The 26475-nt window shown below is 38.3% G+C and overlaps 1 protein-coding gene across 2 annotated transcripts in view; it reads right to left on the bottom strand.

Moving 5' to 3' along the window:
• Positions 1 to 26475, bottom strand: part of PGS1 (phosphatidylglycerophosphate synthase 1) — a 44245-nt gene that overhangs the window by 12066 nt on the left and 5704 nt on the right. For both annotated transcript variants that reach the window (XR_015732469.1, XM_034412857.3), the window contains exons 2-7: positions 12922 to 13111; positions 12048 to 12125; positions 11460 to 11559; positions 9403 to 9592; positions 8829 to 9007; positions 5021 to 5551 (exon numbers count right to left, since the gene is read on the bottom strand). Coding sequence is in view for 1 of the 2 variants with exons in the window: in XM_034412857.3 (XP_034268748.2) it covers positions 5021 to 5551; positions 8829 to 9007; positions 9403 to 9592; positions 11460 to 11559; positions 12048 to 12125; positions 12922 to 13111 (1268 nt within the window). In the remaining variant the exon portion in view is untranslated. The remainder of the gene's footprint in view (positions 1 to 5020; positions 5552 to 8828; positions 9008 to 9402; positions 9593 to 11459; positions 11560 to 12047; positions 12126 to 12921; positions 13112 to 26475) is intronic.

Genomic DNA, 26475 nt, shown 5'->3' on the forward strand with positions numbered 1-26475 from the left:
AGGAAATATGGCAGACAGAGGAAGTGATCGGGGTAGCTGTTAGGTGCTCCAAACAATTGTTTGTCATCCAAAGTCAGGGTAACAAAGCACACAGAACGTTTTGTTAGGTTTACCAGCAGTGTAAATCATTAAAGTGAGCAACCAGGAAATAGAAGCGCTTCCCGCCAGAGATTGTCATACAATTCATACGAGAATTAGCCTCTTTCAGCTTGCACAATGCAATCGCCACATGGTGCAGACCATGTTCTAATTTCCATTACTACATTCCAGCTGTCGCAAACCTAACTAATGACCCAGGCCCCAATATTATACTTACCATATTTGAAAATAAATAATTACAATGAAGACTGCAAAAACAAGCCGGAATTGAGGCCGTTTTAGCAATTTTTAACAAGACACTATAATAACGGCTCCTTTTATGTTTTTAGGATAAATGGGCAGGGGAAAACTATGCCAACTGGAACTCCTGCAGAGTACAATGAATATATAAAAACTGTATTTACCTACCAGATAGAGGCTACACTGTAACTACTCCCACAATTCTTTGCTCGGTTTTTTACAATGATATCAACATCAATAAAAAGTCATAAGCGGCTAATGGTAATAGTTTTTCATAACTGAAAAATTATTTTGGGATCTGGGGAGGAAGGAGAAAAGGCTTCCCTTGAGAAATTATATAGTGTGGCTTCCACAGGCATAAATAAAATTAAGTTCATTAATTTCAAGAGTGAACTGCTCTTAGCAATCAAATCCACAGCAACACCTACTTGTCAAGCTGTATCCCACCTGAAGCAGACAGCAGGAATGTTCCTACAGTATTTCTAACATTGTATTTTATTTGTGCAATTCACAACACAAACAATACAGCGATACAACTCACATTCTGAGAACATTTTCCCACTGGGGAAAAATATTTTAAACAAAACTCCTTATTACTACTAGATGCCGCATTATGATAGAAGCCATTGTAGAATCAAAAACAAATTTATTCCTGCATTTCTAATTCTAATCCTCATTCTGGTAAATAGGGGTTTTTTGGATAAACAAGCCAACCTTCATTGCATCTTTAAAATGTGCCATGATCACAGCATAATATGGTTTAATACAGATACTATACTTTCAGCTAAAATAATAAGCAACCAACAGTTTTGATGTCTCTTTTGGGAAACTGAACCTCCACCCGGCAGTTACCTTTTCACCACTCTGTCACATCTGCCAGGACAAAAGTAGCACACACCCATTTTGCATGGTTTCCTATCTTCTAATCTCTTCCTCTTTGCATACAAAAAAAAGCAGAAAGCAATATTCCAAAAACACCTATAATAACTACACGAAACTCCCAAACACACACATGCAATCACAAGGCTTCCCTGCAGGCTGGGATCTAATTCATATTGCAGCAACTAAATGAGACAAGAGCAGAAAGGGCTAGTAACTTTACTCATGTGGGATCCATTTGCCCCTTCTTTTTAATTTTTGAAAGAGAATGGGGAATGGGATGCTGAAGACTGACAATTTTGCAATTGGAGTTCGGTGATACAACCTGGAGGAGCTGTGAAGGTCACACTTCACCTGTGACATGTGGGTTGGTAGCACTTATAAGTTTTGAAAATTAATCCTGATGCCATTAACAAGGTGAGTACAGTATTGCAGTTTGCATGCAAGCAGTTGACTGCCAAAGAAAGGACACCCTTACAAGTTGCGTTTGAAGAACCTGTAGTGCAGTAACATCTAATGAATTAATTATGCTACTAAAACTTGGGAGTTTAAAACATCCATGCATTTTCTGTTAAAGTGCCATTAAAAATATAAGAAAATTAATTGAACAATTCTTCCTTCCCAAGTTACTGCATCCATTTTATTAAATTTGATTCTTCTTTTAGGGTAAACAAGCCCTTACAAACGAGGAGCTGGATTGTCCAGCTGCTCCAATTGATGGCTCTGAGCACAACCTACACTGCAACCCAGCAGAAGTGAGGGAAAGGGCCGCCTGCTAGTCCACTGGAATCTGACAGAAAAGACCCCAGCGTTGCTTTTGATCATATGGACCAGGCGTGGAATGGGAAACCAGAAAGCCGGAGGCTGCCTACTCTAAGAGGGGATTGTTCTTGAGACTATGCCAACCTGATTTTGCGCACGTCATGACTCACCTTTCCAGGAGGGAAGTATAAAGAATATCTCAATTGTCACTCAGTTGCAGTAGAGAAGGTTTACCTCAGCACAAGGGATACTTTGCCCCCAATTGCATAACTGACAGCAAACCATTTTTCCCTGCAAGAACACACTTGCCTCTCCTAAGAGGTGCTTACAACTAGAACCTTTATTTACCTCAAGCCTCTTCATCTAATCTCATCTCTTCCTCCACAGCCAGATTCCAAGACAGGAATCTTTGTGCTTTCCCAAACTAGTGAGGAATTACTGCCTCTTACGCAATTTGGTTTGGTAAGTGGATGAATTCTTGGTAGTCCTAACTTAAGAGTGCTTGAAAGTTTTTTAAGCTGACACATCTTACCTAAAACTCTAGCCAGCACAATACTCTGGCCAGATGGAAGATGAAATGTATCAAGAATGAGAAATGCTTCTTTAAGTTTGCAGCATCAAGAAATACATGGAATTGTGACTTTGTATGGCAACTGCACTTGCAATTTTGCTTTGTGTAGATTTTATTTTTGATTGCCATTGCTCAGTCAAAGCCAGTTACAGAATGCCCATGATATTATCCTAAGCTACTGCAGAATCAGCAGCTTTTCAAAGTATTGTGTGTATTTCACATTTCCTAGAAGAAACACTGAATCATAGAATGAGGAAAGCCATGTCATATGTAGTCAAATGACAAAAGTATGAAGGCTTTGGAGAATAAAAAAGAATAGGGGGAAAACATTTCATGAGGACCTCCACCCTCCTTTCCCAGCATTGAGAAAATAACCAAAGTCCTCTTCCAAAAATTGTTTTTTTTTCCCTTAGCCCTCCTATCTCTTAAGAGGTTTGCAATAACGGAGCCCACTGCCAGTAAGACAGAAAATCAGCCATTCTAAGCCCATCCCCCTTTGAAGGGTTGCTGACAGGGGAGATCTTAAAAGAATGCATAAGCAGTGCTCTTGGTTACCCACATGATCCCATCCCGTGCCCTTTTTCCTGATTTTGGCTAAGCGGGAGCATGAATATATTTTCTTAACAGAAAAGAGCTTACTCAGCAGCCATCCCCACACCCAACCTCCAAGCCTCTTCCCAGAAGCTGTGCAGGAAGGAGGCTGGGAAGATATCAGCATTCCCATAATGATTAACCGCCACAAACTCAGACAAATAAAAGCCTAGATCCCTGGAGTACAACGGCCTGTTAGGACGTGAACTTTGGGACTTGCTCAAGGTAATAGAGAAGGCTGCCCAGTTTACTCTAATCTAATTTATACAGTAAGTGACAAAGAAGTTCCTAAGTGCAATAAAAAGTGGACTGATGCAAGGGAGAACTTGGATTTTGCATGGGGAATACTAATTATTTCTGGAAGCAGCTTATCTTCCAAGGGCTAGACAATGGATTCCATAGTATGGCAGTGTACAATTGAATGGAAATTTCAGGCGCCTCAACTTGCCAGGACATGCAAAATATCCAAATTTGAGAAATTCAAATTTGGTTGCTTTCAAATAAAGACTATGAAAATTACTGTATTTTTCCAACCGTTTACAGTTTCTGCTATGGTTTTCACATAAACTGTAGCTTTATCACAGCTGGGACATTTCACTTCCACTTATGTTTTGGGCATCCATTTCCTCTCCCTGGCATATCACAATGTCACCCTGCTTAACTTTGAATTCCATTCCGCATACCACATCTTTTGCAGAGAAATTTTTAAATCAAGGCAAGCCAGTAAAAATGCAGGAATCCATTGTCTTTTTTCCAAAATGGATCTGATTTCAGACTTCCCACCCTAATTTCTCAGAACACAGGAAAGATAGGACTGCTTCATTAATGGGAGGTTTCTTCCCTTCAGGCATGCATCATTCTTAAATGTTACTGGAAAATTGGCAAATTCAGTTCAGTACCCAGATTGTTATTTGTCAGATGCCCCAACTGGCCTTTAGATCCCATTCAGCCACTGCTTTCTTAAATGGTAACACAATTTCCTGCTTTCCCAACTGACCACATCACAGTAACAGGAAATGAAGAAATTGTAGCAGATTACAAGGTCAGTAATGTAGTTAACAATTCCCATACACCTTCTTCCCAAATCTAGTACTATATAGTTCCTATTTTCTACTGTCTTTCCTATATGGAGAAATACTTTTGATTTTGATGTGGCCATCTTTTTTTTAAAAAAATCTTCCTCTGCCTTGTATTGCTGGCATGTTTTTATCTTTTCTATTGGATTTATTTTAAGCTATTTTTTTTAATGTAAGACACAGAGTTGCAGCGGTATATAAATGCAATAAATAAATAAATAAATATTGCTGCAGTAGTTTCATTCATATTTGGTTCCAATATGTCATATTCCTGACCTAAATATAAAATTATCAAGATAAACTGATTATCAACAATATGCCACAGTGCTTTTGCTGCCACTGATTAGTTCAGGAACAGTAAATTATTTACATCTGTCCCTGTGGCTTAAAGTTCTAACTTGAAATCCTTTGTTAATCTCTACCCTTAGAGGCATCTTGGAAATGTATCATATAACCCCACCTCGCAAGGCTGTTGTTGTGAGGAAAACAGAAGGAGAAAGGAATATTATGTACGTTGCCTTGAGTTACTTATAAAGTAATAAATACAGGATAAAAAATTAACAATAAATAAATATATTATATGACTGTGGCCTTTTCCTAGCCTTTTTAAACCTACAATTCATAATCAAATCATCCAGCTGGGTTTCCAGACAAGGACCTGGCATGAAAATGTATCCAAGGACCATTCTCCAGAGCAGATGCAGATAGATGCTTAAAACGGAATTAAGTCTAACTCATTTTTTGATAAAATGTTCAACCACTTCAATGAATAAGCAAAAGTCCTTTGCCTAGAATGTCTCACCTTTGGCATGGAAAGTCCATCCACTCCTTGTATATTCCTGCAACTGAACTCTCTCTTCCTGACCCAGGCCACACACCTTGCTGAAAAATTGCTGTTCAATGTAAACGTAGGCAGCAGGGATGGCACCTGCCACCCCTTTGGCTCCAAAGAACCCATTCACTTCTGGTGAGGCTAATAGAATCTGGAATTTTGCCCGGGTGCCTAGAATCAGATCGACATATGTTTTTGTGAGATTGAAATAACCTGTGGTGAGATATATGCTGGCACCCTGCTCTGCTTCCATAAGGAGAGTATTCGTGACAGTCTCATCTATCCGAATCCCAAACGGCTTCATCTGTATTAGTGGATAAATCCATGTGTCTGGTTCTGATTGCCCATCACCAACTGCCTTTGTATCACTGGATGAGATTTCTTCTTCTGTATTGTTGCTATGGAAAGTCCGAGTGTAAAATTGTTCTTGTTTGATCCTGGCAGAATTGATCACTTCCATCACTTTCTTATTTGCCATTTCATAGTAGGCCATCTTGTCTCCTGAGAAGATAAATGTATGGTTTAATGAAATATAACATTACCTGTATGAGATCTATCAAAGAGATCAGAATAGTAGGTGGTTGCTTCCTGCAGGTCAGGAATTATAGAAGACAAATTAACCTAAGACAGTGGTGCTTAAACCAGGAATTACTCTTAAGGGGGTTGCCTTGATATACCATGGAGCAATTTGTAACTGTTTGTTTGTGAGCCAAAGGTCCAGCTGGAATTGCCCCTTCCAAGACCTTGGGGTAAAACAACAGAAGGTGGAAGCTTGGGGTGCGTGTATGGTGATAATGACATTATTTGAGACCAGGAAAGGGTAATTGGCATAACAAATAGAACTGGGAAAAGCCCCCTGGATGCAGCTTCTACCTGTTGCTCTTAAGCCTAAAGAAATCCCTAATGCTCTTTTAAAAGCATGATCTTTGGACTCAGAACAGAGCCAGACTCGCCACCAACACACAGTTTCTGTAACATGTTTTGCTTGTTGGTTTGGCTTTCAATTGTATCCACTGAGTTAATAATGGCAATGGGATATAAGAATGATATGGGAACGAAATCTGGTTCTCAAATGAAGAATTGTGGATTTATTCAATTAACTTTTGTCAGGCGCTAGATTACAAAGGAATTAGATTAGAGATGAAAGCAGAGGCATGAGTAACTGAGGCATATGGGGCATATTGGGAAGAGTGTGTCTTCCTCCTGCCCTGACATGATTCATTTTCCAAGTTTTGACGATCAGGACCAGATGAAACAATTTAGCCTTATCAGAGTCTTCTCAGATCTCTTGCAGAGACTCTTGACTTCCTTAGTGACAGTAACAGAATAATCTGAAATGCTGCTTTGTGACTCTTATGGACTCTGGGATTTGTGATTTAGTGTGATTAATTGAATTTACAGGTTCTTTCCGGTGGTGAAAATAAAAGGGGCCCCTATGTGATACCCCTTTCAGTACCTGACTAAAGGTTTTTTTCCCAAAGATTTAACATAGACAATTTGCATATCTATCTATCTATCTATCTATCTATCTATCTATCTATCTATCTATCTATCTATCTATCTATCTCTATCTCCTACCTACCTAACTAATTTGGCATCTCACCAAAGGGAACTCTGGGCAGCGTACAATAGATAAACCACACAACAAATAAAAATGTAAGCTACACAAATTCCCCAAACTGGAAAAACTACTAAAGTGACATTCATGCCACATACCTCTTCCATTTAATGAACATAATTTACTATGTACAAATAATAAAAAATAAGGCTCCTGTGATTTAAAAAAAATATCACAAAATGAAATGGAAATGAGGCAAGAATTTACAACTCTTAAGGAATTGTCAGCTAAAGTGCACGTCAGGTACATTCTTCTGTGCCTATTTGAGCATAATTCAGTTTATGATCATCAACATAACAAACATCGGAGGGCAGTCCAGTCCCCGTTTACCTACTCCCAGAGTATTTGCTTTTGTTACATGATCTAGAAATCACAGCAACTGGCTTGCCGGGAAGGGCTCTCAACAATTGGTATTGCTTGGAAAATACCTCCCAAGGGAAAGCGACACCCAGTGACTTATGCTCTGTATTAAAGATTAGCTTTCCAGGTTGTAACAAAGAAAGACTATTCCCCAGACACACACACAATATTTTAGTGAGTACAAATAGCATCCGCCTTATGAGCATTCATGTACAGATTTTGAAACACACATTATACAACAGTGCTTGGAGCTCTTTGCTTCTTCACATTCAGGAATCACCACAAAGTCACTCAAATTATTTACTAGCATGGGAATCATTAGACTGTTTAGCTTTAGCCTCACAATCTACAGAACCAAGTCAGCTTAGCCCAAGCCCCCGGCTACAAAAGACGAATGCAAAATTTTATTGTGGACTCAGCACTGTTTTAAATGGTTTTCTGTTTAAATTATATTGTGGTATTTATTCTTGTTTGCCATCCAGAGTTCCTCACGTTTAGTCATCGTCATAAAATTTAATGCCACCTGTTGATAAATTCCTTCCATCATTGTTCCTCCTGTCTCAAAGATTGCAGCCCTAAAGTATATCAATTGGCAATTGTATCTGTAATCCCAGTAATTACAGTTAGCAAAGAAATTCCTACTAGCTCAACCAGAATATTTCTCCTGTCACAAAAGAATCTCCCCATCAACCCAATGAAAAAGTGTCTCTTTGGGGATCAAGCTAAAAGCTGATTAGAAAGGAACCATAACTCAATTTTTCAGCCTATACTTTACAGAAAATCACTTTCAGACTCCATCCTTAGGAATATAAAAGAAGATCAACAGGGTTTACTGGGCCTGGCAGTGCTTTCCTAGCTCTGCTTTCAGAGATCCTTATGAACCCCCAGGACACTGGGATCTGGACTGTATAACAGAAGGTAGTCTGGATTGGTATTGGTATCAGGCCTTTCTGACATTTATGTTGACTACTGTTTGATTTTATTTGATTTAATAAATGATATATCTTAACTCAATTTTATAGGGTCTAATTTATACATTCTTTTTACGGGAAAGTGGTGATCAGTCGGTATTCTACTACTTCCTTAGAATTAAAAGTGCCTAGGTTTTCATGTGTCTATTTTGAATTTTTGAATTAAAATTAGTTTTAGTTACGGTAATTCAGTTTTTGTACTGCACTTAGTTTTTAAACATATTCTATATTAATTATATAGTTATAGTTAAACATCGCAATGATTATATCAACTACATATTATATCAACTATAATTAATATAATTTATATTATATTGTCGTCACAAAAACTCAAATGAATTCTGGTAAGGTACAAATCTCTGTTCCCCCCCCCCTCTCTCTGTGTGTATTCCTTGACTTACAACAGTTCATTTAGTAACCATTCAAATTTATAACGGTTTTTCAGTAACAACCTTTGCAGCAGGTGAACAAAATTCGGATGCTTGGCAACTGGTTCACATTTATGACCGTTTCTGTGTCACAAGGTTATGTGATCCCCTTTTGCAACCTACTGACAACCAAAGTCAATGGGGGAGCCAGATTCACTTAACAACCAGGTTATTAGCTTAGTATCTGCAGTGATTTAATTAACAGTGGTGGTAAGAAAGGTTATAAAATGGGGCAAAATTCATTTAACAAATGTCTCATTAACAACAGAAATTTTGGGCTCAATTGTGGTCGTAAGTCAAGGACTACCTGTATACGTAATAAATTCCTTGCTAAAGACCTCCCAAAAATCTCAATTTATGGCAATATATAAAATAAAGTGATAAATAAATGGCCATCCTACCTTTGTAAGGATGGACCATCCCATCTATAATTTTGACTGTGTCATCCTGCTGTAACTGTAAAGATACATCCCCAACTGCATTTACTAGCTCAGTGAAGAAATCTGCAATCTCTGGTGAGTTTTGCAGGAACACATAACGGTCTTGTCGATTGCTGAAGTAAGAATCACTTAAGTTGGCTCTGGAGAGGGGAAAGAGGATGGCAGTTAAGAATGCCAAATGATAGTATATAAATCATTATTCAACTCACATACATTTGACAGTTGAGAAAACAATAGACAGGAAGGTGTGTAAGATGAACACATGAACACTAATATTGCCTTCCTGATCCATTTCCCCATTTAAACTTTGGTTAAAGGCAAATTAATTGTAGAATGCTTATTCAGAATCACATAAGACTAGAAACAGTCCAAAAATGGCAAAATGCAAAACAGAACTATGACACAGATTCCAGAATTTGCAGAATGATCCCTGTTATGATGTGGCTTAACTGATTTCCTTTTTTCTTTCTTCTTCACTGGAAATCGACAGAATTCTTCCTAACCCAATGCTATTTCCTTACAAAGAGGAACTCACCCACTCAAGATCACATTATCATCAAAGAGATAGACTTTGATATGCTGCAACCCGATGGTTTCATTAAAACGCTCAGGAATTAGATGTCTGAGAAGACCACGTAGATTAGGAGTGTGGAAGAGAGAGACACGGACCTTATCTGGAAATCGCCTCAGGAGTGGAAGCAGCATGGTTCGAGAATTCTTCTGGCCTTAGGAGGAAAAAAATAGATGGGATCACAGTAATGCAGAATATCTGCTCCAATCAAACTGTAAGAATTAGAAAACCTTAACAATCAGGAGATGCTGGAAACTTTTATGTATAGTATGTCTAAATAGGTCCTGTTGTTCATCAGCTGCAGAGTGACAAAAAATGACCATTTACCTTTCTAGAAGCACATGTTAGAAGACATTTTGTGTCACCTCTAGTTGCTTTGGAATAATAATAATCAAGAATAGTAGTTGAGCTCGACCGCTATAGATTTAATGTTTGTTGGATGTATAAGATAAAATAAAATAATAATAATAATAATAAAAAATAGTAGTTGAGCTTATGATTAAGTAGTTTTTCTGATCTCCCAAAAGATGGACCTAATAGGAAGATCTTAACTTCACCTCCTCCAGAGGCCAGGCCTTAAGGCATTTCTATATTTTACAGAGGGAACTCTCTGCCTTCAGCTGCAAGTTCTGACTCCTCCTTTATTGTATTTTTCACGTAACAGCAAAACTTGCATCATGGGAACAGAAAAATGTAAAGAGATAGACTGAGTACAGTAAAAGTACGGAGAGTTTTGTGTACCTCTCATGCAGCATCTTTTGCAAATGAAATTTGTTTTGCTTAGACAGTAGTGCCTGCTCTTTCTTTACTAGTTGTGCCTGAGTATCAGACTATGGAGTTCCTGCCTTTCACCTAGGAGCAGTTCTTGCATTTTTCCATCAAGGACACTTTCATTACTATCTATAACTAGCCTATCGTTTTGGAAGCAGTCAGCAACACAATGTCATTCACTGAACTGTTCCTTTGACACATCACAGATCTCTGCATGGAAAACCTGAGTCACAAACTTCTTGTCTTCTGGGAACTGCTCAAGGCGCAAACTTAGGAAATATCAGTAGCAAGTCATGCAAGAGAATAGAGATATCTCTTAGAATCAAATCAAAGAATTGGTCATCAGCAAGACCATGGTTGTTTAGCTGCGAGGCCAAGATCTGTAGTCATTCACAATAGCTGATCCACATAAGGGCAAAATCTTTGGAGGGGGAAAATGGGCTCTGACTGGTCTGATGAAGAAGATGCACTGGCAAGGAGGAGTCAGAATTCTATATGAATCTGAATTCGGACCTGAATAGGAAGTATGAAAATTAGATAGTAAATGCTGCAAAAGAGGAGGCACCAAAGTGGCCATGAAAACAGTCAAATATAAAGGAAGGTTTCAAAGGAGCAAATAAAACATCATTAAGAAGAACGAAAGTACATGGGTTTTGATATACACTGGATTTGTTTTGTTTTGTATTAGAAACAAAAAAGAAAAAAGAAACTCAACAACACAGAAAATATTCCTGATTATGACAGGCAGTAAAAGACGAGCTGAGGAAAACCAGCAGGCTAATAATACGTAAGTGGGGAGAGATAAGGTTCCTATCAATTCAGCTCAGCTGGGGAATACTTCAAAACACTTAATTTGACAGATACAGACTCCTCAACAGGATCCAGAGATCAAGAAAATTAACATTATTCTTCACAATTCAACAAAACAAGAAGAATTGAATAGGCAAGATTTATATTTTAGTAAGTAAAAAAAGAGTATGAGGAATATCTTGTCTGGGTTTTAAATTAAAAGAATCCTTGCGTTTTTTATGGTTGTTTGCAAAATAAAACTAAAGAGATATAAAGAGGATAATATTTTGAAATCTACAGAAGAACTGAAGTTGTTTTTTGAGATTGATTTCAGACAAAGGCCCAAATTCTTTGATCTGCAGAATTATTTTAAACCAAATTCTTATATCAGAGATCCCGAACCATATCAGTCTATTCCAACTAAGTGAAAAGAGTTGGTCAATGAACACATTTATACTTACCTCGGGATCCTCTTGTGAAATCTAATAGGATAGACACTCTGAAATTGGGACTCCCACATCCCTTCAATGAGCCTTCCAAAGCTATTTCAATACAATCCACCTACAAGAAGAAAACATACACAAATGAGGGTGAAGGTTTATTCTCCGAGCTTGTGGGTTGATTTCCGAATGTTTCGATACCAGGCTAGGTAACAACTTCAGCGGGATTTAGCGGATGTCAGTGTCACCCTTCACCCTCATCCTACACCCAAGCTACAGATATTCACCACTATTGCAAACATACACAAATACACAAGGCAGTCATCCTTTCTTTCTAGCATACTAAATATTGGGAAGTGAAGTGTGCATAAAATAAATCAAATGTCAGATTTATAGAGAACTTCAATTTGCCAAGCGGGAAATGTCAATGTTTTCCTAATTCTAACTTTGTTTCTCCTGTCACAACTATTTAACAGAGTGGATCTCTGAATTAGAGTTCTGAAGCAAGAGCTCCTGCCCGCTCCCCAAATAAAACTCAATCTAAGGCATCTCTTATCTAGTTATTTAGTAAAAAGGCTTCAGTTCCTCCTTCTCATTTTAGATACTTACTAATTCCTGTTCCAAAGATCCTGTTCCAAGATATAGCGAAGCTAAAACAATTCGTTGCTTAGCCACCTTTGCCTGTCCCTAAAAGAGAAAAACATTTAGATTTGCTAATGAATCTATCAAATGAAGCATCCAAGTACAGATAGTCCTTGACTTATGACAATTGAGTCCCAAATTTCCATTGCTAAGCAAGTCATTTGTTAAGTGAGTTTGCCCCATTTTATGACTTTTCTTACCACAGTTGTTAAGTAAATGACTGCACTTGTTTGGTAACACGATTACTAAATTAATCTGGCTTCCCCAGTGACTTTGTTTGTTAGAAGGTCACAAAAGATGATCGCATGACCTCAGGACACTGCAGCCATCATAAATACATTTTGATCACATGACCATGTGATACGACAATAGTCGTAAGTGTGAAAAAATGTAAGTGACTTTTTTTCAGTGTGTTACAACTTTAAATAGTCACTAAAAGAATGGTTGTAAGTCAAGGACTACCTGCATCTCTTATGGGACACCTAATACTAGTACTTAATTTTATAAGAATCAATAAAGCTCAAATTTACCAGGAATAATATTAAACATTTTTGCTCACAACTGGACTGAGAATAAGTTCCTTGGTTGCAAGTGAGTATATTTCTCTTGTCAACTAGAAGGTCAAGAAAGACAAGCCTGCTAATACTGGAAAAGATGATTTTCTTCTTTAGTCAAGAGTTGAATATAGTAACCAATTCAACAAGGAATGGTAAGGTAAAATTACTTTAACCTATAAGCCTAAAAAGACTTTTTAGAACCACAACAGAACCACTGAATACTCCTGTCATGTAGTATAACAAAACCAGTGACAAAACATGCAAGAGAAAAATATTGAGATCACCTTCATAAGTTCGTAGAATTCGGCTGGCGATGAAAGTACCTTGATGTGGGAGCCAGCAATGCCAAATTCTGGAACCAAGTTTCTGATCCATTGAAAAATGTGTGTTCCCTCAGGGCTAAGGCAATTAGTAGGAAGAGTCAGTTGTGGAACTGCAGAAGTGAGTAATGGAGCCAACAGCAGCCATGATGACCTAATAAGAAAAAGAGATTATTTTAGCAACATATATGGTTTTCTCTTAAAGCCTGCAGACATTTGATATACTAAATCCATATATAGTATGTCACAGAAGTGATTACACCCCCTCACATTTTGTAAATATTTAAGTATATCTTTTCATGTGACAACACTGAAGAAATGACACTTGGCTACAACGTAAAGTAGTTAGTATACAGCTTGTATAACAGTGTAAATGTGCTGTCCCCTCAAAATAACACAACTCACAGCCATTAATGTCTAAACTGCTGGCAACAAAAGTGAGTCATTTCTTCAGTGTTGTCACATGAAAAGATATACTTCAATATTTGCAAAATGTGAGGGGGTGTACTCACTTCTGTGACATACTGTAGGTCCATATTTCACCTATATTACAAGTAAGTTTTTGGTACAAATAGGAACAACATTCTGCAAGCAAAGAAGAGGTACCTACCCTATACTTTGTATGTGGGAACTAAGTAATTACATACTTAGTAATAACCCATCAAATGGTTATAAACATATATATAATTGGCCGCTTGCAAAAAGAAAAAGCAACACAAACCATATAAATACTACTAAAATAGAGAACCAGTTTAGTTAAGGTGCTAGGCTAGAAACTGAGAGACCATGAATTCTAGTCCCCTCCACAGGCATAGAAGCCAGGTGGGTGACTGTAGTCATTCTCTCTTGCAACCCAGCCATCTCACAGAATTGATGTTGTAGAGAAAATAAGAAGAGATGGGAATAGAGAGATAGATAATTTTATATATATTTATGCATTTTATTTTATTTTACTCACACACACACACACACACACACACACAAACACTGAGTTAAGTGGCATAAATGGGATAAAATCAAATTAAAAAATCAAATCAATCAAATTAATAACAATTGTTGCATTAGTTCTTAACATATCATTCCTAAGTGAGTAGACTGTTCTGCTAGCTGATTCCCTTCATTGACTTCAGATGTCTTTCTAGAATAAATGTGATACTGAGCAAGCGTATGCATCCTTTTCTGATTTGCCGCATGTGACAAGGCTATATTGTTTAATTAGAAAAGCACCACGGACCCATGTGTTGGATTCCGTTCCAACACGTAATTTGGAGTGTACAACCATACAAACACAGTACCTCTCTGCAGGCTTTTAAAGCAGCCACACCTTTTCTCAGGACTATGCAACTGTGCTCTTCAACTATTTTATGGTCCCAGGAGAAGATGCAGCAACTTTACAAAATTATAGACCAGTGCCCCACTCACATTCCTTATTTCACAGCCTACTCTTGTTGGAGGATTGAGTCACTATGTTCCCACATGCTAAGCCATAGTTGGCTAGTTTGATTAAGCCATAATAGTTAAGATTCTCAAAACATTTCAAAGCCAAACCAAATTAATCATCCTAATGGCTTGGGATGATGTACAAAACTAATCAAGGACTGCACATTTGAATGTGTAAATTTGGATTCTTAATATTAAATGCATATAATTTCTAAATTACCAAATTATGTTTTATATTTAGCTATTATTATTATTTAATCCATTATCGTGTATTTTAAGTTTTTCTTTATATGAGCATTGTATAAAAATTTAATAAACTACCAGTGAAGCTTGAAGAGGCAAATCTAACTGCAGATAGCCAGTTTCTAACCCTTAGCATTTTTACAGGCTCGACTAATATTTTCCTACTATAACGTGATTAAAAAAAAAAATCAAATGACTTTAAAAGGAAGTAAATTTCTTCCTAAGACATTTTTACATTACTATATATCATCAAAGTATTTCTAACACAGAAACCATTGGTTCACTTGTCATCCTGGTCCCACACCGCTCTGTGGTCATAGTTTGCCCCAGTGTAGTCTCACTACAAAGCCCTCAAATGCTTAAACGGAACAGCATTGTAGGAGGAACTCTTAACTATGAGGAACTCTCAGTCCAAAGCACAAATTGACCACAGGTGCCAGGAAGATGATTTCACTTGTTTCACAGAAAAATGTTAAATCTTTACAAGGTTTGCATGCATCCTTCCCCCTTATTCTCCAGCAAAAAAAACAAAACAAAAAATCAAAACCAAAAATGGTTTGCCACTGCATTTCCCAGAAAGCCCACCGCTTTGTCATTGCCTATTCATACAAGGGAGATCTGACTCAGTGTGTACAAGAATTCCTAGCTATTCTGTTTTTCAACAGTTTTGTGGGGACTGGGCATTTCTTTGGCAATACTGAATTACAGTAATCTGGAAGGAAAGTTGCCATTATCCCGAGTTTAAAAAGAGAACTTCACAAATTACTTCCCCAATGAAATCTTTCAACACGCAATCAAAAGGCAGTGAAATAGCAATGTCCTATTGAGGTTTAACCAATATTAGTCTAGAGTGACTATCTATCATAATAAAATTAGGGTATTTTAAAAAGTCATTGTTCACATGTAAAAAGTAATTTTTTAACTACCATATTAAACATGTTAATAAAAAAGTTATTCCAACTTCTAGTTCTACCACAATTAGAATTCATGGAATTATATCTATACTTATCAGTTTACAAGAAACAAAATCACATTATTTGTACACTTCTATTTATATAACATAATCAATATTTTTCTATCAGTAAGTCATACTAGTGCCTTCCCTATTTCCTCTGAAGCCATCAATCCCCTGATTCATATATATTGATAATGAACATGCATTTAGGACAATACACAGTATTATCGTTAATCTACTTTATAACTAGGATTACAAAATAGCTGCTACTTTAAAGTGTATGTCAGGGGTGTATGTGTTTATATAGGGTACAGATCCTATTTATTTTAAGAAATTAGTCTAGTTATATCTGATTCCAAAACATAGTTTCAATGTTTTTTTTCCATAAAACATGAAGATGCTATTGATTTTCTTCCTATAAAGAAACAATTTCGGCCAGATTACACTTAGAGTAACTGAAGTACTTAAAAGAACATACAGTATGTCAAATATGCTGGCTCTAAGATACACCTTTGAAATGCCATTTAAAAAATTATAGTCTATTTCAAATCAGTGGTCCAAGTAGAAAACAACGATGCAGTAGCGCATATTAAAATCAACATTATCCAGAAAGGAAAATGAACTGAAAATCACGCCTTTCTTTTCTGGATTTGACTTTCTACTATTAATAAATCTGGGGGTTTTGGAATCTTTATTTTTAGGAAATAGGATTTTGACTAATATTAGGAATGAACTCAAAGCACCATAATACTTGTTAAATTGCAACAATTTTACCAGAGGCAAAGACAGATTAACAGGATATTTCTCATGGTATTTATCACCCACACATAAACCACATTAGAGTGATTTCTGCTAATGACTCTTGTTTCATTGGAATGCCTGAGTGTATATTACAGTATTTCTGCATATGTTATGACTGAATCTGGGAAATCAATTTTATTGTTAACATATTGATGCCAATGAACAATAAAGACTCAAGGGTAACTTCCTTAAACAAGAGAAGAGGCTGAGCATGGACATGTGACCCCAGATTATCAGTCTGCCCTTGTTTCAACTGAGTCATGCTTACTGGATATTACATATTGCTTAAGTCTACGTGTTTCTGGATGCTATCTGACTTGTAAAATTATAAGCAAAATGAAATCAAAGAAGAAGCTGTTTCTAAAAACAAATTGTCATCTGATAAACACAAAACTATATTAATGAAATATAAACTAACAGAATTTATACATAACAGCTGTAGCATCAATTCTCCAAAAGCTCATAATGCATGAGTTCAATTTGCACTACTGAATTCCTAAAGTCTATAGTTGTCATCTGACTTAAATTTAGAACAAAATTAATATTACTACCCTGTTTCCCCCAAAATAAGACATTCCCTGATAATAAGCCCAATCGGGCTTTTGAGCGCATGGCAATAAGACCAAGTGCTTATTTCAGGGTTCAAAAAAAATATAAGACAGGGTCTTATTTTCAAGGAAACACGGTATATACAATGAACATAGACTCTAAAACAGGGGTGTCAAACTTGCGTCGTCACGGCACATCACGTGACATATCAGGACTTTTTCCCCCTTCGCTAAATCGAGCGGGGCCAGCACAAGATGTATCCAGCCCACGGGCCGCCAGTTTGACACCCCTGCTCTAAAAGGAATTGGCTTAAGGTGTCAAACTCGCCATGTCACATTGCCATCCCATGACGTTTTTCCCCTTCGTGGAGCTGGGGTGGTCGTGGCCTGCACATGATGCATCCGGCCCATGGGCCGCCAGTTTGACACCCCTGGCCAGCCTTAAGCAATCTGACTGTATTGCATAATAGAAAAGAACATACAAATTAAATGTTCTCCATATTCTTTTTTAAATGCTTTTATTTAGCCACTAACTTTACACACAGAGGATAATATAAACATATCTTCTTAATTTCTGTATTATAGTACAAACAACCTTTTAGAGCCAATAATACCAGACTTGCTTAAAATGCCCGAACTGAATAATCTATTGAAAAATAAGGCTCACATGCAACTACCGGTATGTCCATGATAAAGCATGAGCTAGAGGCTTCTAAACTGATGGTTGCCTTAAAGGACCTATCTTGAGAATATGTATTTTCCCTCATGCATGTACACATTTACAGCACGAAATCCCATCACTTACACAGCTGTGAAGACAAGAAAAAATATTCCACAAGAAAAATCTTATTCTCATGAAATCTATTAAGAGTATGTATTAGAAAATCAGGCTGCTAGATATCTTGGTGCTCCCTACTCCAATTTGTGTATAATCCATCCAACCACTTTTATATGATTATCTCTTTATGACTTGGGACTCACCCAACAGGGGCCTATTGAGGAAATTTATAAATGCAAAAACATTGTTTATTGTTTCCATAGTATACAACTTTTAGGGGAAAGAATGTTTGTTTTCAAAATACTGAGTTTTACTACACGTAAATAAGCTGACAAGGACCCAGAACATCTGCTGAGAAAATAAAGAACTGATATGAACGCAACACACTTCCTGTAACACCAGCAAGTATTTTTTCCCAGATAATGCAAGACAAAGCATCAAACACTATTCAGAAATCTTTCCTCCTTACATTTTGAGAAAAAAGGAACTAGTTCAGTATGTGCGTTTTATGTGGTACAAAACACTTTGCATATAGTGTATTTATAAGCCAATTAACCCAGCAAGTCAAACTGCTTCTCAGGTGCTGGTGGTAAAACAGAAGTTAAGGGAGTCAAAATTTTCTAAATGTCACTTTCTAGACCAGAATGCTGATTATGAAATTTAAGTAAATTAAACACTTTCACTCATTTAAAAGTTTTGCATTATTACAAATGCATGTGATGAAAAGCTTGTATATCTTACACTTATGTGTTTTTATTGCTTTAGGATCTAATGACATACTGATAAACTCAGTTTCTTTAGTGTTTCACATTTTTATTAGTAAACTCAGTTAGTAGTACTCAGCTTCTTAAGAAAAGAATGAGGAAGATGACCCTGCTATTTGAAGGACTATTTCCACAGCAGAAGGAGTTGTAAAGAATTAATAGGAACTTGCAAATAAATTAAAAAGAACTTCCTATGAAGTTATAAAAGGTTCAAAAAAGCAATTTACAAAGAATTAAAAAGCAAGTTGTGGGTTTAGCATTAGCAGCTGTCTACCAAATCAGGATATCTACTCTTCTCTCTCTGCTGAAATACATAAATGATTTCCGACATAGAATATAAACTCACAGGCCAAAATTCTACATACTTCAGATATAGTAAGGTTGAAAAAAATAATGCTCTATTGTCACCCTCACAAATTAATTCTTAAAATTAAAGGCAAAGGAGAGCATACAATTAATATTTCTTCTCACTGAACTATGATAACCAAGTGAATAAATCCAACTATACTCTTTCAATTACCTAAAATTTTAATTTAACTTCTGTAGTTTTAATGTTTGTTAGGCAACTTAAATAACAGAATAACAGAGTTGGAAGGGACCTTGGAGGTCTTCCAGTCCAACCCCTGCTCAAGCAGGAAACCCTAAACCATTTCAGACAAATGGTTGTGCAATCTCTTCTTAAAAACATTGTATTGGAGCACCTACAACTTCTAGAGGCAAGTCATTCCATTGATTAATTCTTCTATCAGGAAATTTCTCCTTAGTTCTAGGTTGCTTCTTTCCTTGATTAATTTCCATCCATTGTTTCTTGTCCTGCCTTCAAGTGTTTTGGATAATAGGTTGAGCCCCTCTTCTTTGTGACAACCCCCGAGATATTGGAACACTGCTAACACAAATAAGAGCATCTTGCCAAACAATTAGAAAAACAACAGCAGCCCACCAAAAGAATTCCAATACCTGGTAAACCTACAATTGTGAAACGCCAAAATAAATGCAGAATTCTGCTCTGCAATATAAACAATTCAAAAATAGCTATTATTACAAGTACCGTATTTCCCCCAAAATAAGACATGTCCCAAAAATAAGCCCTAGCTTGATTTTTACATGTGTGCCCAATATAACCCCTAACCCTAAAATAAGCCCTAGTTAAGACCCTGCCCACTCTGAGGCACCCAGTTGCACAAGGTGGGGCGAGGCGTATGGGTAATTATCAAGCATGGGTAAATATCAAGGCGCATGGGATGGGGGGTGGAACTGCCCCACATGCCCTGCACTCGCTTACCTTACAACAGTTGCAGCCAGGCCTCTCATTCCCCAACACCTGCCTCTCCTTGCCAGCCCACTTCTTCTGCAGCCGCGTGCCACTGCTCACGCATGTCGCCCCCAGCCTCCGTGTCACCATCAGAGGCCTTCCGGAAAGCAGCCTCTGCAGCCGAGAAACTTCAGGAAAGGCCGCTGATGGTGAGGGGTGGGGGGTGCCACATGCATCAATTTGGAGCTCATTTCTTGGCTGCAGAGGTCTTTCCTGACAGAGAAACTGAGACTAGGGGGTGCCATGCGCAAGCGGCGGCAAGCGGCCGCAGAAGAAGTGGGCCAGCAGCAGCCACACGGGCTTTTGCCAGGCGGGGCTGTTGGTGCCGCCACCACCGCAGCGAGCTGAGACAGTGGAAAAGACATTCCCTGAAAATAACACCTCATGCCAGGGTGGATAAAAATCAATGATTTTTTTAAAAAAATCAAAATCAGATTTTTTTGATTTAAATCGGATTTTTTGATTTAAATCGGATTTTTTTAAATAAAATGCTTTTTGAGGAAAATATATTACCATCCAAAGGTTATTCCATCATGAAATAAAGATTAGTTTTTTTAATTATGTAGAATAAGGCTGTATATGTTTAATTTTTTTGGTAAATAAATTCCATTAATCCATTCACAATGTCATGCTCTTCCAGAGGTTTTTGTAAGATTATTGGGCAGTTTCTCTGCCTACAAGATATTATCACAGATGCTTGGTTTTCTTTTGCAGTTCTCAAAACTGAATTTGACTCAGCAGAGATCACATGCCTCTTCTTCACAGCAAAAATGTTATAACATGAACAGAGTTGAGACAAAGACCTTAATCCTATTGTTCTACAAACCTATGAATACAGAATCAACCCCTTCGGTGCTAAGTTTCAAGAAGTTCAGTGAATAGAATAGAAACAATATTTTTCTGATTGTTTGGAGTGGAATAGATCTGCACAAGAAGAAAGTGAAACTAAGTGTGAGGAGGAAGCAAACAAGCAGTACAAAATGAAAGTGAAACTTTCTGAGCACAATACTGCACAGCCACAGACAGACAAGTCTTTGGATCTTTTTGTGTGTATGACCTGAGGTTTATCACATTCTTTCCTTGGAGGAAAAAACCTATAATGGCAGCAGGCCGTAAAAGAGACCCAGTTTGGCAATATTTTAATGAAGTTCCTTTACCTATCGGTAAAGCAGGCATGCGTGCAAACTGCAAACACTGCAACAAAGAAATGCAAGGCCTGGTGGCCCGAATGAGGCAACTTCATGAGAAGTGCTGTGATGAAGATGACCAAAGAAACACAGGTTGGTAAACATTTTTATTGAATCATATTTCTAAAGACTGCCTTGAACTGTCATGTTTGAACAAAATTATATTTCTTATTATTACTGCATGTTACTGTCTTTTAGTACAGTTATGAAGAAAAGCAAATATTCCGTTTGGGGCAGTGCTGTGTACAATAAGCAGAAATTGTATAAACAATAAAATAACAGCACTGACTTTTTTGTTTAGGGGAATTCATGGATTCTGGAAACTATCCACCTTCAAGATCACCATCCTCCTGTTCTACAGTTTCAGAGTTATCCATCCAGGATAGTGCTTCATTAGCATCATCATCATCAGACACCCACAGCCACATATCACTATCACCTAAAAGAAAGAAAAAACCCTTCCCTCCTAGAACCACCATAGATAAATTTGTGATAAAAACTAGCAGATTAGAAAAAGAGTTAATTGCTGAAAAAATTGCCCAGTTTGTTTATGCAACGAACTCTTCTTTCCGTCTGACTGAGAACCCACATTTCATTAATATGGTTCAGTCACTGAGACCAGGATACAGTCCACCCAGCAGAGCAGATGTTGCAGGGAAACTGCTGGATAAAGTGTATGACAGAGAAATGGAGCAATGTGCAACAGCTCCGGAGGGTAGAATTGTTAACCTAAGTATTGATGGGTGGAGTAATGTCCACAATGATCCTATTGTGTGTGCTTGTATAACAACAGAAGAAGGGAAAGTCTTCCTTGCACAAACAATTGATATGTCAGGAAATGCACACACAGCAGAATACTTACAAGAAGTGGCAGTAAAAGCTATAATAACATGTGAACAAAAATTCAAATGTCTAGTACGCAGTTTGGTCACAGACAATGCTGCAAATGTATCCAAGATGAGAAGAAATTTAGAAGAGCAGGAAGGGAATACAAAGCTAATAACATATGGTTGCAGTGCTCATTTGATGCACCTCTTAGCCAAAGACTTAAGTGTTCCAGAAATAAAGACTAATGTTGTTGAAATTGCTAAATACTTCCGTTAACAATCATTTTGCTGCAGCAGTTCTGAAAAGAATGGGTGGAACCAAGCTAACGCTCCCACAAGATGTTAGATGGAACTCTGTGATGGACTGTTTTGAGCAGTATATCAAGAACTGGCCTATTCTGATGACAGTTTCTGAAGAAAATTGAGATAAAATAGATGGCACTGTCACGGCCAAAATCCTCAACATTGGGCTTAAGAAAAATGTTGAACATATGCTCAGCATCCTGAAACCCATCTCTGAAGCTTGAAACAAAATACAGAAAAATAGCTGTTTTATTGCTGATGCTGTTGAAATTTGGAAGGAACTGAGTGAACACTTAAAAACAGAACTACACATGGACAGAATTAAATTACAAGCATTAAAAAAACAAATGGGACAAGTACTGTCTCCAGCTCATTTTTTGGCAAATATTGTCAATATCCAGTATCAGGGTCAAAACTTAAGTGCTGAGGAAGAGGAGTTAGCTATGACATGGGTATCCAGCAATCATCCATCTGTAATGCCAACTATAATAAACTTCAAAGCTAAGGGGGAACCATTCAAGAAGTATATGTTTGCTAAAGATATTTTAAAGAAAGTCACACCAATGAACTGGTGGAAGTCACTTAAGCATTTGGATTTAGAGACTATTCAAGTAATAATTTCGCTTTTAACAGCAGTAACTTCTTCTGCAGGCGTTGAAAGAATATCCTCTTCCTTTGGACTCATTCCCCTGGCTCCAGGGGATTATAAACGCTTCACTGAGTGAGGGTGACTTTCCCGCCGCCTTGAAAGAGGCGGTGGTGAGGCCTCTCCTCAAGAAGCCTTCCCTGGACCCGGCAATGTTGGTAAATTATCGTCCGGTCTCCAACCTTCGCTTTGTTGCGAAGGTTGTTGAGAGTGTGGTCGCGCAACAGCTCCCCCAGCACCTGGATGAAACGACGTATCTGGATCCGTTCCAGTCGGGCTTCAGACCCGGGTACAGCACGGAAACAGCATTGGTCGCGTTGGTTGATGATCTCTGGAGGGCTCGGGACAGCGGGTGCTCCTCTGTCCTGGTCCTGTTAGATCTCTCAGCGGCTTTTGATACCATCGACCATGGTATCATGCTGCACCGGTTGGAAGAGTTGGGGGTGGGAGGCACTGTGTTGCGGTGGTTCTCCTCCTTTCTCTCTGACCGGTCGCAGTCTCTGTTGACAGGGGGACAGAGGTCGACCCCGAGGCCCCTTATATGTGGGGTGCCGCAAGGGTTGGTCCTCTCGCCTCTCCTGTTCAACATTTATGTGAAGCCACTGGGCGAGATCATCCGTGGTTTCGGGGTGGAGTACCATCAGTACGCTGACGACACCCAGCTGTACATCTCCACCCCGGATCACCCCAACGATGCCCTTGAAATGATGTCCCGGTGCCTGGAGGCCGTACGGATCTGGATGGGGAGGAACAGGCTCAGGCTCAACCCATCCAAGACTGAGTGGCTGTGGTTTCCGATGTCCCGATATAATCAGTTGACGCCATCACTGACTATTGGGGGTGAATCATTGGCCCCCACGGAGAGGGCTCGCAACTTGGGCGTCCTCCTGGATTCACGGCTGTCTTTAGAAGAGCACTTGACGGCCGTGACCGGGAGGATTTTTCATCAGGTTCGCCTGATTCGCCAGTTGCGTCCCTTTCTGGATCGGGACTCATTACGCACGGTCACTCATGCCCTGTCACCTCCCGCCTGGACTATTGCAACGCTCTCTACATGGGGCTCCCCTTGAGGAGCACCCGGAGGCTCCAACTGGCGCAGAGTGCGGCCGCGCGGGTGGTAATGGGAGCGACATGGCGTTCCCATGTAACACCCCTCCTGCGCGAGCTGCACTGGCTCCCGGTGGTCTTCCGGGTGCGCTTCAAGGTTCTGGTTACCACCTTTAAAGCGCTCCATGGCTTAGGACCCGGGTACTTGCGGGACCGCCTACTACCACCAATAGCCTCCCACCGGCCGGTACGCTCCCATAGAGAGGGGCTCCTCCGGGTGCCGTCAGCCAAACAATGCCGACTGGCGGCCCCCAGTGGGAGAGCCTTCTCTGTCGGGGCACCTACTATCTGGAACGAGCTCCCCCGAGAGATACGAAGGATCCCGGATCTGCGCACCTTCCGCCGCGCCTTAAAGACCTTACTATTTCACCAGGCCGGCCTGGCCTAATTTTCCCCCTCTTTTATAAAAGATTTTTAAAATTTTAAATATCTTTTAGTATTTTATATATTCAATTTTAAATTGGTTTTAAAAGTTTGGGGTTTTAAATTTGTCGGGGCCAAAATTATTTAATTTGATTTTATTCTATTTTAAATTTTGTATTGTATGTGTTTTTATTGTTTGGCTGTGCACCGCCCTGAGTCCTTCGGGAGTAGGGCGGTATAGAAATCTAATAAATAATAATAATAATAATAATAATAATAATAATAATAATAATAATAATAATAATAATTCATTCTAAATTGAGAAATCGTTTGGGACCCGATAAAGCAGGAAAGCTTGTTTTTCTTTTCCAGATTATGAACAGAAGATGAAGATGACGAGTGAGCTACAGAGGACAGTATTTTCATGTGTAGGCTGGGCTGACAGTCTAAGTTTCTTAAAATATATATATTTTGTTTAGCCAAATTAGTTAACAAACATCGATGTTTGTTTAAGCAAATAACATATGCTGTAATGTTATTGTTTCAGTTGAATAAATCTATTTAAATTATTATTAAGGTAATGATTATTTTTCTCCTTCCTAAGTACAACAGAAAAGTTGTCCAAATATGAATGATTAACCTATTAAACTGGGGATAAAAAAACTAATATGAAAAGTTGTTATTCTAAAAATCTTCATCTACTTGCATATTAAAGTTATACCAGCAAGAATTAATCTTTATGTAGAAAACTATGATTTAAATCAAGCCTTACTGACTAGGGATTTAAATCGTGATTTAAATCGTGATTTAAATCAGTTTGATTTAAATCAAATCCACCCTGCCTAATGCCTCTTTTGGAGGCAAAAAAATAAATAAATAAAAGACCGGGTCTTATTTTCGGGAAAACAGGGTAGTATGTAAATGATATAAATTATATGGGTTGGCTCTAGTATGTCAAAAATAAGCAACACAAATGCTAAATTTAGAGATCAAGAAAATCATAGCAAGCAAAACTATGTGTAAAAGCAAAATCCATTCTGACTCAGTTCTAAAATAAAGGCCAAGCAGTTTCAGAAATATTTCATCAATGAACTAATCTATGGAGGTCATGCTGTGTTCTAGTGTTCATCTCCTCACACTCCAGTGATTGTTTCAATAAACCAAAATGAAAGGCCTCTGCAGCAATAAGAGGTGAAACCCTCTTAATATTATGAAGCATCTCTGCTCTACATCAGAGCAGGTCTTCAAACCTGTTCTATTTGAAGTGTCTGTCTTGATTAGGCATGTTTCTAACTTGCATACTGTTGGACTTAGAAATACAAGTCTGAGGGGGTTACTCTGTTTGCCTCCAAAGTAAAGCAAATATCGTGGCTCTTCATATAAGCCTCCAATTCTGATAATAATCTAAACTGGAAAAGAACGTCCTACATCTTTCTCATGTAATCTACCCTACACCACGGACTTTCAAACTTACTTCTCTCCGTGCAGATACTTCTCAACCTGGTCGCAAGTGCCGTCAAACAGAAGAAAAGGTTTCTCCCCCTCCACTGAGCCAGACCCCATTCTGCTTTAAGGGTTACTATTTCAATAGTTTTAGAAAAACTATACTTTGGGGCCCTAGAAGGAAAAGGGAGGAAAACCGACTTCCCAGCTTCTTACTAACATCAGAATATTTTCATTCACTAAGAGAATTGACAGATCAGAGGATTTACAGCACAGGAACTCTCAGGGATTGGACAGGGGGCTTGGAACTTTAGGGAAACAAAGATGGGTGCAGTTCAAATTCAAAAATACATGTAAACAATGGAAGAGACCTTTCAGCTAAGACAGACAGATGCCTAAACTAACCCATTGTATAGTTTCCACAGTGCCCCAGATTTTACCACTGAAATATGATAGAAAATCTTATTTGGGTTAGGTGATAGTGGCAGGAGAAAAAGTGACATGACAATTTTCCCCACGTATGACCATTTAAGCATCCCCATGGTCACGTGATCAAAATTCAGCTGCTTGGCAACTGGTTCATATTTATGATGGCTACAGTGTCCTGGGGTCATGTGATCACCTTTTGCGACCTTTGTTTTGCAAACAAAGTCAATGAGGAGGTCAGATTCATTTAACAGCTGGGTTAACTAACGTAATTGCAGTGATTCGCTTAACTGTGGCAAGAAAGGTCATAACATGGGGCAAAACTCACTCAACAACTGTCTCTCTTATCAACAAAATTTTTTAGTTCAACTGTGG

The sequence above is a fragment of the Pantherophis guttatus genome, chromosome 2, assembly GCF_059756535.1.
Source record: "Pantherophis guttatus breed Tessera chromosome 2, ASM5975653v1, whole genome shotgun sequence".
Classification (NCBI taxonomy): Eukaryota; Metazoa; Chordata; class Lepidosauria; order Squamata; family Colubridae; genus Pantherophis; species Pantherophis guttatus.